The following is an 18,593-nucleotide window of genomic DNA, read 5'->3' on the forward strand; positions in this document are numbered from 1 at the left end:
CCAGCGCCCTATGCATTGAACCACCAACCCGGGCGATGTGTGTGGGTGTGGTAAACCCAAAAAGCACTACATAAAGACGGGCACCATCAACGGCAAAATATATAAAGAAGAATGCCTCCAGAAGCGCACTCCTCCGGACCCACGAAGATGACACTGACACTGTGCTGTTTTGGGGAGATTTGGCATTCTGCCACTACGTCAACGTTGTTGTTTTCGTTCCAAAGGAAGAAAATCCACCAAACTAGTGAACCGAATAGAAAAAAATTTGAGCGATTATCAAAGGAATGCTTAGAAAAACAGAGAAGGGCTTTAGAATCGACAAGGATTTGAAGAATGAGCAGATGAAAGTTTGCAAAAAGATGGAGCTAGTGTTGCACAACATTTGATTGATAGTGTTAAGACCAAGGTGCGGGCATTGCAAAAAACAACTTTGACAAAACCTAGCTAATATGTGTTTATTTAATTCCTAAGAGTTTTAAAAATATCCGACATAAAATGAACTTCAGGTCAAGGATGGCTTTTATCGTATCAAAAAACGCTTACTAACAACTCTTCACACGATTCAATCAGTGCCATCGAAAAGAGACGGATATCATCGTAGCAACAAAAAACCGGCATGGTTCATTTGACATAGAATAGACACCAGTGCGAGAACGAATTTCTCTCGATGACCTGTCTGAGAAACAAAGGTTAGCTCGCTGCTGTGGGGATTCTCTCTGAAGCGACAAACGGTCTCTTATTCTGGTCTCGCGATCCGATTCTATGCGGACAGTGGATGATTGCGATAGAATTATTTTACTATTGCCGCTTATTCTAACTATGTGCATAGAATGAATAAGTTGTGTCAATGAACATGTATGTGAATGCTCCACACATGGGTTTGGAAATATTGAAGTATGAGAATCATCAAGTCGAATCATCGATTCGATTTTCTGCGATAATTGTCAACTTGCGATTCTCTCTTGGTAAATTCCACACAGCACCAATCATTATCAGACTGTAATTTTTTAAGGGCCGTGAAATACTCAGAGTATGAAGTGAAGCGAAGAAACGTAGAAAAATTCTCTCACGGTTCATGCATTGAGAGACACGAGTTCTGGTAGCATCTTCTACCGGATTGAAAATGTTGTATACAATATAGATAGCAATATAGCAGCTTCTGTCAAATTTTCGGCAATCACCAACACTGCTTCAGGTGATTGATTTTGTCTGATGCATTTTTTTCCTAGTACAACCCTCAATCTGCTAATGTAAAAACCTATTTTAATTTATCTATTTATGATTTATGATTTATGATGCCTTTCTCATATCAATCATACTATCATATATGATATTTAAAGTAATTTTCGATTCGATTCGAAGAATAATCGTAATCGGTTTGTTTGGTCGTTTACTCATAATGACTACCGATTGGAGTAGTTGTGAGGTCGGGTTTAAGTGATGATGTAAAATTTCTAACACTCTTTACCTTATAATTCCGGAACCGGAAGTCAGATTCAGGTGAAATTCAAAAGTTTTGTAAGGGACAATAAGACCTATCCTGTCTAACTAACTATCGAAAAAAGTTAGTGCAAAAAACGTGACATACACACATACACACAGAAATTTTGCGTACTCGACGAACTGAGTCGAATGGTATATGTCACTCGTCGGTTTTCACAGTGATTGCATAACCTTTCTATATGAGTAAGGCAAAAACGATGAGATTTTATGATTGTTTCAGAGCAAATTTGACATAAACTAACTCCAATTAATCTTGAGACAGGCAACTGTGTTGGAAGTTTTTGAAGTCATCCACCTTCAAGGCTTTCGGGTGATGGCATTGGCATAGAACACAAATCTAACATATGCACCGTCCCGACAAAGCCGTCTGCGCAAAGGCCATCGTTCGAATCGTGCCAGCATGCCACCAAACTAGCCCCTGAATAATCAAATCTCGAGTTCGGAAGTTATATAGAAAGATTCTAACGTAGTAACCAGCAATAATGTGGATGGACAAAGAAACGTATGTAACGACTCGACAGTTTTGGTGCGGCATCGGCTTAAGAAGATGTTCAGAATCAGGAATCAGAACAAATTGGCTCAAATGGCACGTTCCCCTTGATATTTGGAGATTTGTGCCTTGCCATCAATTTGTTTTTAGCATCATTTTCCCGATATATAAGAGGGAAGGATTGAAAGGAAATGGTAAGGGTTGGACTAGGAGGATGGGAAAAATTGACGACACAATATTTTGACATTCCGTGAAAGAATAAAGTCGAATGAACTGGCATTGTGTTTGAATATGCGGCACATACCGGCAAAAGGCTCGTTGTACCCAATATTAATTCTAGCATAAGGAATCCGAAATTTAGAAAATTACGCTGATGGATACCTATATGTAAAAACTGTAAGTGCTCGAAGTTTGCTGACATCACGACAGACAGATAACAAATCGAAATCAATCAGTCTGCGTTTGGCATGGTAGCTTGGAAGGTTCCCAGGGTTTCTCCAAGGAAGCCGACGCAGAGCAAATAGAAAAAAAAATTCGTTGGATTGCTTCAATGCGTTGGATATCGTTTTGGTTGTCCGGTGACCAGACAACCGAGGCATATTCGAGCGTAGAGTGAACTAAGGCACAATCTGATGCTTTCAAGCAATGTACAACATCGAATTCTTCAGTAACGCAGAAAATGAATCCTGGTAGCCTAGAGGCTTTGGAGATAGTAAACTCAATTTGCTCAATGTGCAATCTAACTTAGAGTCCAGGAGGACACCAAGGTCCTTCACAGATGAAGTACAATCCAGAACAATTTGTGAAATGTAATCGAATCTGAGTACAGACTATTTGCGACTGAAAGATTTCTGTTCATTCTGTTGATAAAACACCAATTAGGCAAATTATTCAACTGCTCCTGTAGGAATTCTGCGTCAGCTGTGGATTTGATGACATGAAATAATTTGAAGTCGTCGGCGATCGATTATTTCGTACACTTTATCGAAAAATTTGGATCTTTGAGATCAAGTAAAAATATAAACGGTCCAAAGTGACTTCCTCGAGGAACGCCAGAGGTAACAGCCAATGGTAAGGTGGTACAGTCTTCTATTTTCACTATCATTTCGCGACCAGTGAGTGAAGTCAATTCAAAAATGACACAGTCTATCACCTTGGAGATTGTTATGTAATGATTAATCTTGTCGAACGCAGCGGAGAAATCGGTTTAGATAAAATCTACTTGTACTCGTGATTTTAACGAACGTATGATAAAGGAAGTATGGGATACTAAGTTTGTAGACTTTGAACGGTTAGGCATAAAACCATGTTGAGTCTCAGATATATAGTTAGAGCAATTATGTGTTATAAAATCCAGAACTCTAATTTGAAACAGCTTAGATGCACAAAGTTGCTATTCCGCGATAGTTAGATACTGTACACTTGTTTCCTTTTTTTATAAACTGGAAGCAAAGCCTTGGTATCACATTCCTGTAGTGGAATTTGACCTTCTGTTCCAACAGACTTCGCAGCCGATTCAGAGTGTACAGAACCATTGCATGGCTGGTGCTACGATCTTACTGACACTACGAATCCTTCCTGGTCGGGGCTTATAAACTGGGAACACATAGGATTTGATCCATATTTCAGGAAGTTTCTGAACGTAAAGAGCAGTTGAATATAATGAATAGTGGAACCAATAGACGTAGCAGTTTATTATTTTCACCGATGGGATTCCATCGGGCCCAGTACTAGATTAACGTTTTAACTTGGCACATGTTGAGTTCACAGTAGCAGTCGAAATAATAGGATGATATCCAATTGAAGAACGGAAAGGGATATAATTAGCCGCAGGAGAGATGATTAGTTAGGTGTTCTTTAGAGAAAACACTATTAGAATTCGTTCACATAGTTCGAAAAGTATTTAGGATTGGATTTAAGATTGGCGTCATCGAAACAAGCTGACATTGAGTGTTGATCAGATTTGTAATGCGGAATCATCCCTGGATAGATTTTGTTCAAACAAAGTTCCGGAACTGCTTTTTGAGAAGCTCTACCTAACATGGTCCTTGATGGAATGTTTCACAGTTCGTTGAAAAAGTTTATTGATAGAGAATGTCAAGGTTTGTTTACGCTCAGAAATGCCCAAAAGAGAAAGATTTCTCAGAATAGATCACATTGCTCCAGTCGGAGATCAAGTTTTTCTTTACCCATATTACACGTATTTAAACGTGTTTGTCACTTAGCACTGGTTTGGTCGTGAATACGATATCTATTGTTATATCTAACATACCAACATAATTTTTGCTCGATGTCATCAGAAATATAATCATCAATTTATGATAACATTTTCAGTTTTATGGCATAATCACAACGATATCAACGAGTATCAAAGAAGAAAACTCATGACGCGTGTTTGCCTTTCTCGTACCCGAGCCGACGGTTTTGATGTAGTAAGCGAAATTACCGAGTTTAATACTTGATACATTTCGTCCATTGGACAAGATCTATTGAAATTTGAAGACAACCTTCTCAATTTCTGAGATACAAATAATTCAAAATTTGAACGTATTAGGTTAAGGTTAGTTAGAAGTCGCACCAAATGAGCGAAAATAAAACCATCATTCTGCTACTTTGCGTTCGAGAAAAATACTCCGAACAGTGTTCAATATCGGAGAAAATTTCACTATTCAGCCCTCCTGAATGCCAGAAATGTATTCCGTGTTGCGTTATGATAGTTTCATTCGTTGAAATATGCATATCCGCAAATGCAAACGAAATTACTGCAAAGGAAATCACATAAAAGGAAATCTCTCAACAAAAATTACAACATGAATCAATCCGCGCAGGGAGCAGTTTTGCTGCGGGACGTTCTCAGTGGAAGTTACGCTTCAAACAAGATTCAACAACATTCAGCTGCTGGTCATTTGGATTGGAACAAAATGCTCGGAAAGTGAGCAATGACCGTGAAAATTCTGCGAATCAACCCTTTTAAGTGCTTGAATGTTCACAAAAGTACTATTAGAATAACTTATTTGTTGAATTAGGCGTTTTTTATTGGATTTTTGTGTATTGGTTCGAATGCGTTTTGTTGATTTCAAGGTGTGCAACTGGTGTCGGATATTTTTTTGTTCATTACATTTTCATTACATTAGAGGAAATTTTTCGTATGATATTGAATAAAACAATTATATTTCCTCTCTTCTTTCCGAACATTTTTATATGATGGGAAACATCATAGATTAAAAAATATCGGCTTTGCTCGAAGCAAACTAGAAATAGTAATGCATGTTTTTTTAAAGTGAATACGTCTTATTTTACCATGAGACTCCATTATTTCAAAATTTACTCTCTAAGAGACTGATGAGTTTTTGATCGTTAATATATTTTGTTTTATTTAACGTATCAAAATATTTTTTTCTCCGCGTCATCGAAGATATGATCAGCATTTTGTGACAGGATTTTGAGTAGTGTGATAACCTGAAATAATTCGGAATTGGTGGTTTCTGAAATGCTTGATAAGTAAAGAAAGTAAAAATTTGATGCTTCTTTCATTCTAATAGTTGACTCGTCAGTTTAGACCAGAATCCAGGTTGAAAATCCAATTCTAGAGCTCAGTTCTGAGATTTAGTTTCAGATTCAGGGGAACGGGTATAGCGTGGTGGGTAAGTCGATGCCTTTCACGCTGCCCACCTGGGTTCGATTCCCAACCCCGCACATAGGGTCAGAAAACTTTTCTGGCCCTAAGAGATGAATGACAACAATAATAATCGAAAAAAAAAGTTTCAGATTCCAAGTTCTTTCTTGTTCACTTCCAGAAAACAGATCCAAAATTCAGTTCCTTGTTCAATTTTCAAGGCTGAAACTGAAACCGATTTTCGGAACTTGGTTTTAAACCGGGATTTGGGAAACGAAATCTGGATCCGAGATCAGGAACTTGGTTCTAGGCCCGGACTGAATCTGAATTGAGGTTCTGACCAGAACTCAGTTCCGTATTTCCCGTCCGGAATTCTAATTTAGAATTCAGGTTCTGGATCTTCAGACCCAATTGTAGGAACGGAACTCAGGTTCAAGATCAAGTTGTATTTCCTGAGTTCAATTCTAAACTGCAGGTTCAGAGTTCTACACCATAACGCAGATCTAGAATTTGTTTCTAGAATTCAATTCCACATTTCTAGAAGTGTAACTGAATTCAAGAACTAGAATCTGAAGATTTTTGAGCTAAATAATCTCTCCTCTAGCACTGAATGCTGGGACCGAGTTTGAAAACTGAATCTTGGACCAGAATTATATGACTAAAACTCAACTGTGGTTCAGAATCCAGGTCCAGAATTCAGTGTCGAATCAGCATTCTGGTCTTGAAATCATTTCCAGAACACAGACTCAGTAATCAATTGAACAATTCAGAATCAGAACTCAGATCTAGAATTCAGTTGCCGAGTTCAGATACAGGAATTCAGTTACAGAATGTATCATCGAATTTGAACTGCTATGCACTGATGAGTCAAAGACGAAACGTTACAATATTGGAAACGGTTAGAGGCCCTATTAAAATTTCTCACATTTCTCACCATCAAAGAAACTGAACGATTCATTTTATTCATATTCACGTCTTCCTGTTATGTCTCTGATATTACCCGCCCACCTTTTTCCTAAGAGCTCCGATAATTCATTGTACAACTGTACCGTACAACACCATATTATACGATATAAGCTAATAATCGTACACTTGCATTTCCTACTAAGCAACTAAACGATACCCATAAGGACCCTTAGGGACGATTCTAATTCATCCATTTTTCCCACATTACTCGAAACACGCGAGCTGACTAACCCAAAGGAACCACTGTGCGGAACCGTTTGAAAGAAGAAAAGCTAAGGTGCGATTGCTTTTGTTTCCTGTTCACGCCATCATCGGATAGTTTCCTTCGCATCCCGCAGGAGCACGAAAACGGAAGTGGCAAAGCGGCGAAAAGGAGGCTAAAGTTTTCCCGCAGAAAATCACGCTTTTCCGGTTGGCTGCAATGGAAATAACGACTAGCGGGGAAGCGGTGCCGGTGCCGGTGCCAATAGGAAATGGTGCAATGCGCGTGCTACCTTCCCAAGTGCCCAGTTCTGCAGCTCTTGCGTAATGGATAATCCTTGGACCGGGACGATCATAGGCAGCGGAATAAAAAAAAGTGTGGCAGCTTCCTCAGTCTGTATCTCGCTGCCTCTTAAGACGAGCCGCTTTTCAGCTTTTGTTTTAATTAAACTTTCTTTTTCCACTTGTCTGACTGTTTGCCCGTCTGCCTGCCTGCCGGCCTGCCCTGCTGGGCTTTGTTCGAGTGAAGTCACGAAGTTCCATCAAGTGGAATGCGCATTTCTCTACCGGCAGAATTCTTCGCCTCTCGGGTCAACGCGGGACTCCGCGGATCGAGTGGCTAATTTAGCTTGTTAATTGTCAAATAAAATTGTAAAGTGGCCAATTGTTTGACAGAATCGTGCCAAGCGGATTGAAAAAGTTATAACAGTGGGAAGCGAAGCTGTTGCGAAAGCAAGCCATTTTGCAGCGGATTCCAAATATCAAGTCGAAGGATCGTGACTGAATGGGTCGTATTGCGCGAAATTGATTTGTTCTAGAGTGGGCGAAATGTTGCCGAAAATATACCGACACACAAACAAAGTATCCGCAGTATTTTTGTGGTAAGACAGAATGTTGAAAATATCGATTTTCCTCCCATTTTACGGTTCGTATGCTCTGAAGCCCGGCGCCATTGAAGGGCACCAGTGCGAAAGGCCTCTTCAAAAACGATTTTATCTCTGTACTCGGAGAATGTTTGCTTGCTTGCTTTCTTGAATTGCCAGAAAGCCGCTACCCACCCCCGCACAACGGGTGTGTGGGTGGTGTGGAAATCCTACACGCGACAAAAAACAAACGCACACGTCCAACACAGACCGACTGCATGCTCAGACAAACGCTAGTCGATGGCGGCTGAGAGCTGATGCAATGAGCATAGCCTACATTAGGGCTGTTTCCAAGCGTTCGCTACCGGCCTGGTCGTAATTCAAGCGATTCCGCTCCGAGAAGCCCGTTCGTTCCCTAAGTCTCTTGCGGGGAGCCCAGGTGGAACATGTGTTCTTGAGACTGAAATCCTACTACGGTGTCGGCAATTACGTATGTATGTTAAATGCACACAAACACACTCACATACATTCATCTACACGAATGAATCCTGCGAGCGCATAGTCAAGTGTTTAGATGCTTATACATATACATTGCTGATGATACACGGTTTCAGCAAGTTATCTCGACTGCAGTTCGCAATGCGAATGCAGCATACCGTGCGAAAAGAAAAGACAGATTTGGTTTTGTTCTGCCACAAATACGGTGTCTGCTGTTGCATGCATTCTGTTTCTGTTGAATGTAGCAGTGATGTGACACAGACATCCATGGTTGAAGCAATGGTTCTAATCGTTGCTGCAGACGGGGGCGGCTATGTCACTCCGTGGGACCTTTCACGGCTGAGCTGAAGTGTTTTTAGCCGCTCAGTGACTCGGAAATAAGCAGTTTTTGCTGTGCTGGCAGCGTAAATGCATCCGTTCAAATCAGCAGAAACAACCGAAACAGTCTCAGTCTCAGTCTCCGTTTCTTCTACTACCAGACACTGCACTGTTTGTGGCGCTATTTGCCTAGGAATCCACTCACCGGGATGAGATTGGTTAGCTTCCCTGTGAAAGACCGAATGGCCCCCTAACCTCGTCTGCTTGGGATGCCACTGAAGAATGATTTTACTCGTTGCAAGCATTTTGCCATCCGTTACCCCCTTTGGACATATGGTCATGTTTACGTTTTGCCATCCAACAAACAGTCAGTCAGTATGGCGAAAACCAAACATGGCCAGTATGGCCATCAAACATAAGTCAGTCAGTATGGCGAACGCATCGCTCGGGGAGAATTTGTGAAAACATTTCGTTAGAGTGGTGATGAAATCTAGAAGCTTTCGATGGAAGACCTTGTTCAGAGTGGATCTGTATGATTAACACAGATGTTTTTATTGTCCTGAAAGAACATGATGGTGATGGTTGGTAGGTTTAGTAGAATGTACTTCAACACGATCGGGTAATGAGTTGTTCAATCAGCTCTAATAAAAACTACACTAAAAACCCTATTTAAATCTCCCAGCGGTGTAATGATGCCTCTCTCGTGGTACTTATTCTATCATAAATATTACTGTGGAATTTTCAACACAACTGTTCATTAAACAGAAACAGGATAGTTTGTTCGAATGTAATCTAGCAAAATCTACAAATCAAAACACTCTATTGATTTGGAACCGGAAGTAGTATCCACAACAAATCCATTTGGGTCTATAAGGGGCTGTCCATAAAAGACGTCACGTTTTTTTGACGATTTTTGACTCCCCATCCCCCCTTTGTCACAAATTGTCACATAAGCAAAAACCCCCCACCCCCCCTATGTCACATGTCACGAATTTAAAATAAATAAAATTCATCTCAATACATTCTCAATATGTATGACAACCCATACAAATATGAGGGAAAAATTGATTTATTACATGCTGTCATTAGATTAAAAAATATCCCTAAAATTACAAAATCATCGGAATTATTTTATTAATATCAATTATATAAATTAACAAAAGTATTTGGTTGGAATTGATGAAACATTTGAATCATCTGTTTTATTCCTCCTAGGGGTACACAGATATATTATTGTTTTAGGTAAAGAATAATATTTCCTTAGTGTAGCATACAGGGCTAAGAAAATAAAGACCAAAACCTCATCAAAACAAGATCACTGCCAGCGAATCTTTTCATGAATCAGTGAATTTTAAATCACATCGATCAATATCGGTACTGATCTTCCGTCACACAATGATGAGTGATTTTGAGCTAAAATGATTCTTGATTTATGTAAGTTCAATCATTGGATGATTCGATAAGCTTTGATGTTGGTGGAGGAAAATCACATATGATCAATATAGGACATGACATGATCTACGTCTGAAATCGTTGATCTCCCGCCCTTTTTCAAATGAAGTACAATTGAATAAACTGCATCAGAATCATATAAGAGAAATTCTTATGATATACTATTATCAATGCTAGAAAATCAAATTACTGAAAAAAATGTCAGTGCATAACTTAAGTTAAACCGTTTAAAGGCACCTTTTTTTACTCATATTAGGCAACATTTATTAATTTCGCTTTACTCACACCTCCGTGCACTTTTGCAGATCACAACAAAAATGATTTCCTGCTTCATTCATTTCCGAATTTACAAGAAGAAGCTTTTACATCAACAAATACACGTTTTCCTATAGAATGTAAACGTTTATTGTGGAGATTTTTTCAGGAAATAGAGCAAAGCAGTAATATTGAAAATATTGGACGTCACATTCCAAAAACCTCCCCCCCCCCCTTTCCCCCTGTCACAAAAGGTCACGTTTTATGAAACACCCCCCTCCCCTTGCGGCGTGACGTCTTTTATGACCAGCCCCTAAGTTTGTCAAAATCTATTTGTCCATCGTGAAGAAAATTAAGTTCTATTTCCAATACTGGAATAGCTGACGTTGATTCGTATGGTTAGCAACAAATATGACCTATACATCGGAACAGTTTTGAAGCTAGTTAGAAAAAATTGTTTCCTATTTCACTTCGTCCCTGTAGGCAGTGTTGGTAATTGCCGAAATTTTGACAGAAGCTGCTATATTGCTATCTATATTGTATACAACATTTTCAATCCGGTAGAAGATGCTACAAGAACTCGAGTCTCTCAATGCATGAACCGTGAGAGAATTTTTCTACGTTTCTTCGCTTCACTTCATACTCTGAGTATTTCACGGCCCTTAAAAAATTTACAGTCTGATAATGATCGTTGCTGTGTGGAATTTCCCAAGAGAGAATCGCAATTTGACAATTATCGCAGAAAATCGAATCGATGATTCTACTTGATGATTCTCATACTAGGTTGCAATATTTCAAAACCCTTGTGTGGAGCATTCACAGACATTTTCATAGACACAACTTATACAAAGGTTATATGCACATAGTTAGAATAAGCGGCAATAGTAAAATTAATCTATCGCAATTATCCACTGCCCATACAGAATCGAATCGCGAAACGAGAATAAGCGACCGTTTGTTGCTTCAGAGAGAATCACCACAGCAGCGAGCTAACCTTTGATTCTCAGAAATGTCATCGAGAGAAATTCGCTCTCGCACTTGTGTCTATTCTATGTTAAATGAGCCATGCCGGGTTTTTGTTGTTGCGATGATATCCGTCTCTCCTTGATGGCACTGATTCAATCGTGTGAAGAGTTGCTGCACAGAAAGAAAAGATGAAACTTACACGACATGTAAACCGATAGTACTATGAAATAGACATCAGTTGAAACGAAAATCTGATTTAAAACCATGATTGATGTAAAATTACATTAAAATTCAGTTAGTTTTTTCATTAAACAAGACTGTATATTTACAAATCGCTTCGTTTTGTAATGTAAATTTCCATTGCTCCAAATATGTGCATGAAAATAAATGTAAATTCACAAAATATTTTTATCTGTGTGGTGAACGTTCTTTGATACGATAAAAGCCATCCTTGCCTATAGGTAGTGGTATAAACTTTTCAACGCTTAACCCAGTAGTTCCGGATCCGGAAGTCGGATCCAGATGGAATTCAGGAATTTTATATGGGACCATTAGACCTTCTACTTGAACTTAAGTTCGTGACAATCGGTCAAACCACCTCTGAGAAAATAGACTGAGTATCATTTTGGATTAATTAAGCACTATCTTCGGTTCTTTCGGAATCTATGAGAATCGGGAATCAAGATAGCCGGAATTAAAAAAGGTACATGGCGGACCCTATATACTAACAAACTAACAAGATCTGCAAATCAATCGAATTTATCAGTCAGTTTTATTGGATTTGTTCCTGTTTTTGCCACCTTTTGTGAAAAAATACTCATGAAATTGAAAAGTGTTAACTTAATGCACATTAGTTCCAAAACTTGTTTAAAGAACTTTAAGATATTTCATTTGAATCTTAGTTTGTGAAAATCGGTGAAGCCATTTCCGAGAAATTGAGTACACATTTTTTTCTCAATTTTCACATATTACCCTATAACTCCGGAAACGGAAGTCGGATTGAAATAAAATTCAATAGCAGGCTATGGGACCATGAGACCTTTCATCTGAATCTTAGTAGAAATTTGGTTCAGCCATCTCCGAGAATAGTGAGTGCTTATTTTTGTTACATACACACGGAAAAGCCAGCGATCGCAAAACAACTAAAATATTAGTTGTTTTTTAGAATTTGATTGGTTGAAATTTGGTACAACTAATCGATTGTTGTTTTAATTAAACTGATATTTTTGATTTATCGTGCTGGCAGTATAGCAATCGCCCTTATTCTGAATAACGACGTATTGATTTTTCGATCGAATGTGGTTCGATCGAATCATAGCTACCTTTGATTTTGCTAGCGTTATTGGGAATACAAATGAAATACGAGGGAAAAAACGATACGACGTTATTCAGAATAAGGGCGAATGACACCCAGCAAAGACACGCACCACAAACGAGTAATGAAACGTTACAGTTGAGCAATGACATACACCCTAAACGGAAAATGAAACGTTTCAATGAGGTGTCACTCGTGCAACTGAACAATGACACAATCCCAGCAAAGTTACCTGTATGCATGAAAGCAAAAAATGACTCAGTTGTTTCAACCAATTATTCAGTAATTTGAATTTAAGATACCTATTGCAATAAATATTTTTTTACTGCTAGTCACTTCGGGAGGCAGCTAATCGTTCACCGCTTGAACAACGAAATTTTGCCTAGGTAGCTGCTTATAGCTTTATCACTAAACTCACAGATGATATAGAAAGTGAACAATAGATTATAATTCCGAAGAGCGAACTCACCAACAAAATAGTTACTCCACTTGCAGAATGGCTCGCAGGAAGAGCATTCCTAATTCCCTGTTCAAGAAGGTAGCTTATAAACCTAATACTACAGATGCACTTTCAAGAGAATACAAATACTATCACTTTACTTTGGAAGCAATTTTTAGGCCACTACGTAACTGACATAAATGACGTTCATTTGCCATTGAAAATTTTAAACATGAAACATTTCTGGTGAAATGAGAATTTTTGTTTAGCGTTTGATGCTGGATGAAATATTCAGCAAGCACATCGAGATTATGCCTGCAAGCATGTCTCAACAGTGATAACGGTGCTTTCGCGAAAGAAACCAACAGTTCACAGGTGCGCTAAATCAAGCGTAGGTTACTGACGCGAGTGGTAGTATCGATTCTTCAATACGATAGCCCGGTATGGGCCACGTCTCTCAAGGTGTAATGGAACGTACAGATGCTGACGAGCACGCATCGACTGATGTGTCTTCACGTGATCAGCGGGTACCGTACGTTATCTGAGGACGTGGTTTGTGCGGTAGCGAGCTTGATGCCCATTGAAATGATTATCAAGGAGGATGCAGAGTGCTACGACATGCCCGTTAGACTGTCAAAACTGTCTCCCTACGCGAGTGGCAACCGAATTGGGAAAAGTGGACACTTCGGCTCATTCCAGGAGCCTCCGGATAGTTCGATTGACCCCACGGCAAAGTGAACTTCGGCCTGACGCAATTCCTCATAGACTACGGTTGTTTTAGGTGGTACCTGCACAGGTAAGACTACGCGGCATCTCTCGCCTGCCCTGGCTACATAGACAAGATCGAGACGGCAGAACACGTCTTGTTTGTATGTCCGCGCTTTGTTACAAAACGAACTTGGCTTGATGGCTGGATGCATAAAACTGGATAGTTTGGTATCTTCTGTACCAAGCCATCGTGCTGAGAATTGGGACGCAGTGTCGGTGGTGATATCCAAAGTCGCGGGTATATTGCAACGGTCGATGAGTTCGTGTACTTAGGCTCACTGGTGTCTGCCGATAATGACACCAGCAAAAAAATTCAGAGACGCATCTTGTCAGGAAATCGTGCTTTGACTGCGCAGGACGCTTCGATCGAGCGAAACTTGCCGTCGTACGAAGTTAACTATCTATAAAATGCTGACTAGACCGGTTATCCTCTACGGGCATGAGTCCTGGATAATGCTTGCGGATGATCAACGTGCACTGCGTATTTTTGAACGGGAGAAGTTGCGAACTATCTTTGGCGTAGTGCGGATGGAAGACGGTACGTGAAGAAGGCGATTGAACCATAAACTGGACCAGTTGCTGGGAAGACTAACCCTCGTCCAAACAGCCAAGGTCGGGCGGTTACGGTGGACCGGGCATGTTGTTAGAATGTCAGAGGACAATTCGATTAAAATGATCCTCGATAATGATCCAACCGGTATAAGAAGAAGAGGCGCGCAGCGGGCAAGATGGATCGATAAAATTGAGGGTTAGCTGCGGATCCTTCACAGCTACCGAGACTGCCGGCGAACAGCCATGAATCGAGTAGAATGGAGACGCCTCCTGTATACAGCAGAGACCCACGTGGTCTACGACTGAAAGAATAAGGGTAAGTGCAGCGAAACTTGAGCGCAGAGCAGCAACAGGCAGCCGCGATCATCAGCTGTTAAATGAAGAGGAATCAGCGAGTGAGAGTCTGATCGAAAGAAACTTCTTTCGTCGGAGAACTCTCCATCGCGATGCATGAATGCATGCATCGGTGTAGTCTGGATCCTTCGACGGAGACTAGTCGAGTAGTTTTGTGACATAGCTTCAGCCTTGGGTCGTCGAGACGCCAGCACCTCGGAAGTCATGCTCCAACCGGAATCGCCGGACCGACTTCGACACCTAACTGGTCGATTCTCTGGAGTGAAACGATTGGCCCAGCCAGGAAGCATGTTATGAGCACCGTTAGTCTGTCACCTTGAAGGTGGTACCGGGAAAGCAGGGTTGTAGATTCAAGTTATTTAATTGGGTAATTTCAGTTACTAAACCATTGAATCGCATAACCAAAACACGAGCTCGGATGATATATAGAAAGATTCTCACAGGGTACCGAAGGTCTTACAGATACTGATGCATGACAAAACGTAAGTGAAAATGGGTTAGGGACTTTTTTTCATGAGCTTGATACAGATACGAATTGTGGTTTTATAGTGATGAATTTGTGGATAAATTTCAGATTTGGCAAGCGATTCGCAACATAGGTTTTCCTTGCGACTGCTCTGCTAGAAATAATGCTTGCAAAAATGCGTTCTATCATTCATCAAAAACGCACAAAGGCTCAGTAATGTTTTGGTAAGATTTGACTTGCCACCCATACAATCGAGAGAAATTTCAATAGCGACCAGGGAATCCAGATGGATCGGTCATGCTCCAAAGATTTCGTGAATGTTAAGCAAGTCTGTAGGCAAGCAAGCAAACGATTTGGATGGACTTCTCACAGAACCGACGTGAATAGTTTCGAACCGTGTATATTTTTGTTCGGAATAAGCCTCTAGATGGCCCAGTACCAAATTTCCTGACAATCTATCCACTAGTGTTCGAATAACAGCTGATCGTGTCAGACGAGTTCTAGTTTTCTTGTAGCTATGGAAAAAGGCGAGTTTCGTGTCCTGATAAAACAGCAACTGTGAAATTGAATAATTTATGGTACGGATTGGTCTACCATCCCCACCATATTCTCCAGACCTGGCCCCCAACGACTATTATCTATTTCCAAGCCTGAAAAGGTTTCTCCAAGGAAAGAAATTTTCGTCGAATGCTTAAACGTGGTAACGGAAGACTATTTTGAAGGTCTTTACAAATCTGTTTTTTAAAGGTCATCAAAATGTTGGAGAACCGATGGGTCAAGGATATCACTCTAGATGGAGATAACACTTAAGAATAAAAGTTTTCACGGAAAAAATCGACTTTTTGTTTGCTATGCCCGGGACTTCTCGTTCCATGGGGCACTTGTTATTACAATAAAGTATCTTTTACATGGGAGATACGTACCGAACAAAAAAACTGCGTAACTTCGGAAGTCTTTTTGTTGTGAAATATCGCCAAAACATCATCATCATATGGAACATCAAAATCTAATGTAATCTCGACAAAAATTTGTTTGAAAAATTTTGAGAGGATAATTTTATTGTTATGAAATGCAATTTATAAGTCCCTTGGTTTTTCGTATTTTCAGAGTTGAACCATCGAACAATAGAAAATATACCACTCGCTCTCGGTAGCCGGCTGCCCAGAGTTTCAATACAGAAATTTTGTTGCTAATGTGATGCAAAAGAAATTTACGCTGAGGTACATTTCACACGGTATTTATTATTCGTATGTTTTACTCCACTTTTTAAGTAGATTTCCGAAGTTACGTCATTTCTTTTATGCGGATTTCCGAGGTTACGCATTTTTTTCTACACGTATTTCCATACACTTTCTTAACCTTAACAGTAATTTACATCTCTAATCGTAACACCTGAAGCGAAGCATAACCATCCTTAAACAAATTTAGAACAGTCTTCTTCGTCCACAATAGGATCAAATCAAAGACTACACGTTAAAAATAAGGAATAAATTCATTGTACTTTTTCGAACAAAACGGTTACCTGTTTGTAAAACTTTTTAATGACCAAATGTCCACTCAAGGAATCGAAAAGTGCATAACTGGAAATCACACATCACTATACGGAAAAAAATCCATTGCCGGTCCATGAAAAAATGCCTTCTCAAGAAATTTCATGAGCAAAATGATCGGTATTGTGAAAATTTTCATGGGAGATGAGTTATGAGTTCATGATATCAATTATTTTGCTCATGAAATCATGAATAATAAGGCGTGATTGAAATCTTTCATGATTTCGTGATCTTTAATCATGATACCGGCAATGATTTTGTTTCCGTGTAGCAACTATGAAGGAATACACACTTAAATAGACAAACGAAAAAAAAGTATACAGATTCTTGTTGATATCAAAGTTAATATTTCTAAGTGAACTCTTTTCAAAAGATAAGAAGATCCAAACAGAAGAAAAAAATCTCATCCAATTTAAGGCACTCTTTGAAATGACTGGTATTTTTGATTCAATTTCAGATAATCATCCTCAAAACAAGTAACATTTTTCGTTCCATGCATGTCCCAACCGCGAAAATCTAACGCTGCTGTTGTCAACCACTCTTAAAAGGAAAACAAACGTTATCAGGAAACTAATCAAATAACTTGCATGCGCTCAGCATACAAACACACACACACGAACACACATGCACACATAAAAAAGAATGAGCTAACTGGAGGCTGATCTGCATAAAAGCAGTCTGCCCCGGAATGGCGGCGCATCGGTATGTCGGTAGCTGCAAAGGATCCGGTACACCGTGAAGCGTACGAAACGAACCTGTCGAAAAATGTAAGGACAAAATCCCTCCGAACCGAAGGCAGTCACAGACTCTTTGAAATCCCCAGTGGATAGAGTAGAGTAAGCAGAGAGAGAGAGAGAGAGAGAGAGAGAGAAAGAAAGAGAGACCGAATAGAAAAAAAAACCAGCGAACAAGTTTCATTGACAGAGAATGCAAATGGAAGGAACTTCAAGACCTAGCGCGTCCGGGGCGTCGTTGCATTCATGACTGCCTTTCTTCGTTCGTCGCAAAACAATGTTGAAGCCCGCGGGAATCGGTGCAGGTACGATAGGACACGCATCGCCAGCGTTTGTGCAAAGTTAATTGTTTTGTCTGCCAGCTGCCTTCCGTCACTAACTTCGCTGAAGGAGAGTAAACACGGCGGAGTTTGTGTCTAAGGACGAATGAAAGTGAAAGCACACCGTCGTTTGTCACAGCATGAATGTCAAGATATCTCGTGTCTCTGGTCCCGCTGAATGACGCCCCATGCAAAGTGACAGAGGGGAAGGTAAGGAGGAGGACAACGCATCGCTGTTTGATTGACACGTACGTGGAGGGAAGTAGCGTGGCGTGGCGTCCCCAATACCTATGAGCCGTACTTAGCCTGTGCAGGTACTGCATTTTTCATCCCCTCTAGTCGTTGCATCCCGGGGATAATCGTGACAAGCTGAAAGGGTCATGGCCACCATGATAGAAACGGATCGAAACGTGACGTGACGAGGTTAGGAAGATTGCAGAAATAATTTACGAAATGTGTTTCTTCACTGTCGTCTGACGGGACTGTCTGAGTGGGCTACAAACCCCGTTCACTTTCAATTTCAACCAGAACCGACAAACATTCTTCTGCTATGACATATGTCACACATTCGGAGTGACTGACCTACAGGATGACAATCGAAGAATAAACTTACCCGTGCCTGTGTTGCTGTTCCGGCGCTGCTGGGCGCACTGCCGCTCCCGGTGCCGTTGTTTTGATTTGATCTATCACGTCTATTAACAGTCTTTAATCCTCTCAAAAGTCGTGCCAGTGTCGTGCGCTTTTTGCTCGTCTCACGACCGTCTGTTGGGGGGGGAAGGGAGAGAGACAGGAACGAAAAAAGAACGAGAAAGAAAGATTATTACACAGATTCAAACGGTTATTGGTGCCTCCTAGCGGTTTTGGATATTGGCGGTGATTGGTGTGTTCGGAGATAAAATTTGACATTTATTGACACCGCTTCGGTTGCGCTGCTTTTCGAACACCTCCGGAGATTACCAAATGAACG

At 40.3% G+C, this 18,593-nt stretch overlaps 1 protein-coding gene across 4 annotated transcripts in view; it reads right to left on the reverse strand.

Annotated features, from left to right (window-relative positions):
- The window catches only part of LOC131440264 (sterile alpha motif domain-containing protein 5), a 657,981-nt gene that overhangs the window by 130,393 nt on the left and 508,995 nt on the right, over window positions 1-18,593 (reverse strand). For all 4 annotated transcript variants that reach the window (XR_009231365.1, XR_009231364.1, XM_058611383.1 and 1 more), the window contains exon 6: window positions 18,240-18,388. Coding sequence is in view for 2 of the 4 variants with exons in the window: in XM_058611383.1 (XP_058467366.1) it covers window positions 18,240-18,388 (149 nt within the window). In the remaining 2 variants the exon portion in view is untranslated. The remainder of the gene's footprint in view (window positions 1-18,239; window positions 18,389-18,593) is intronic.

This window comes from Malaya genurostris, chromosome 1 (genome assembly GCF_030247185.1).
Source record: "Malaya genurostris strain Urasoe2022 chromosome 1, Malgen_1.1, whole genome shotgun sequence".
Taxonomy (NCBI): domain Eukaryota; kingdom Metazoa; phylum Arthropoda; class Insecta; order Diptera; family Culicidae; genus Malaya; species Malaya genurostris.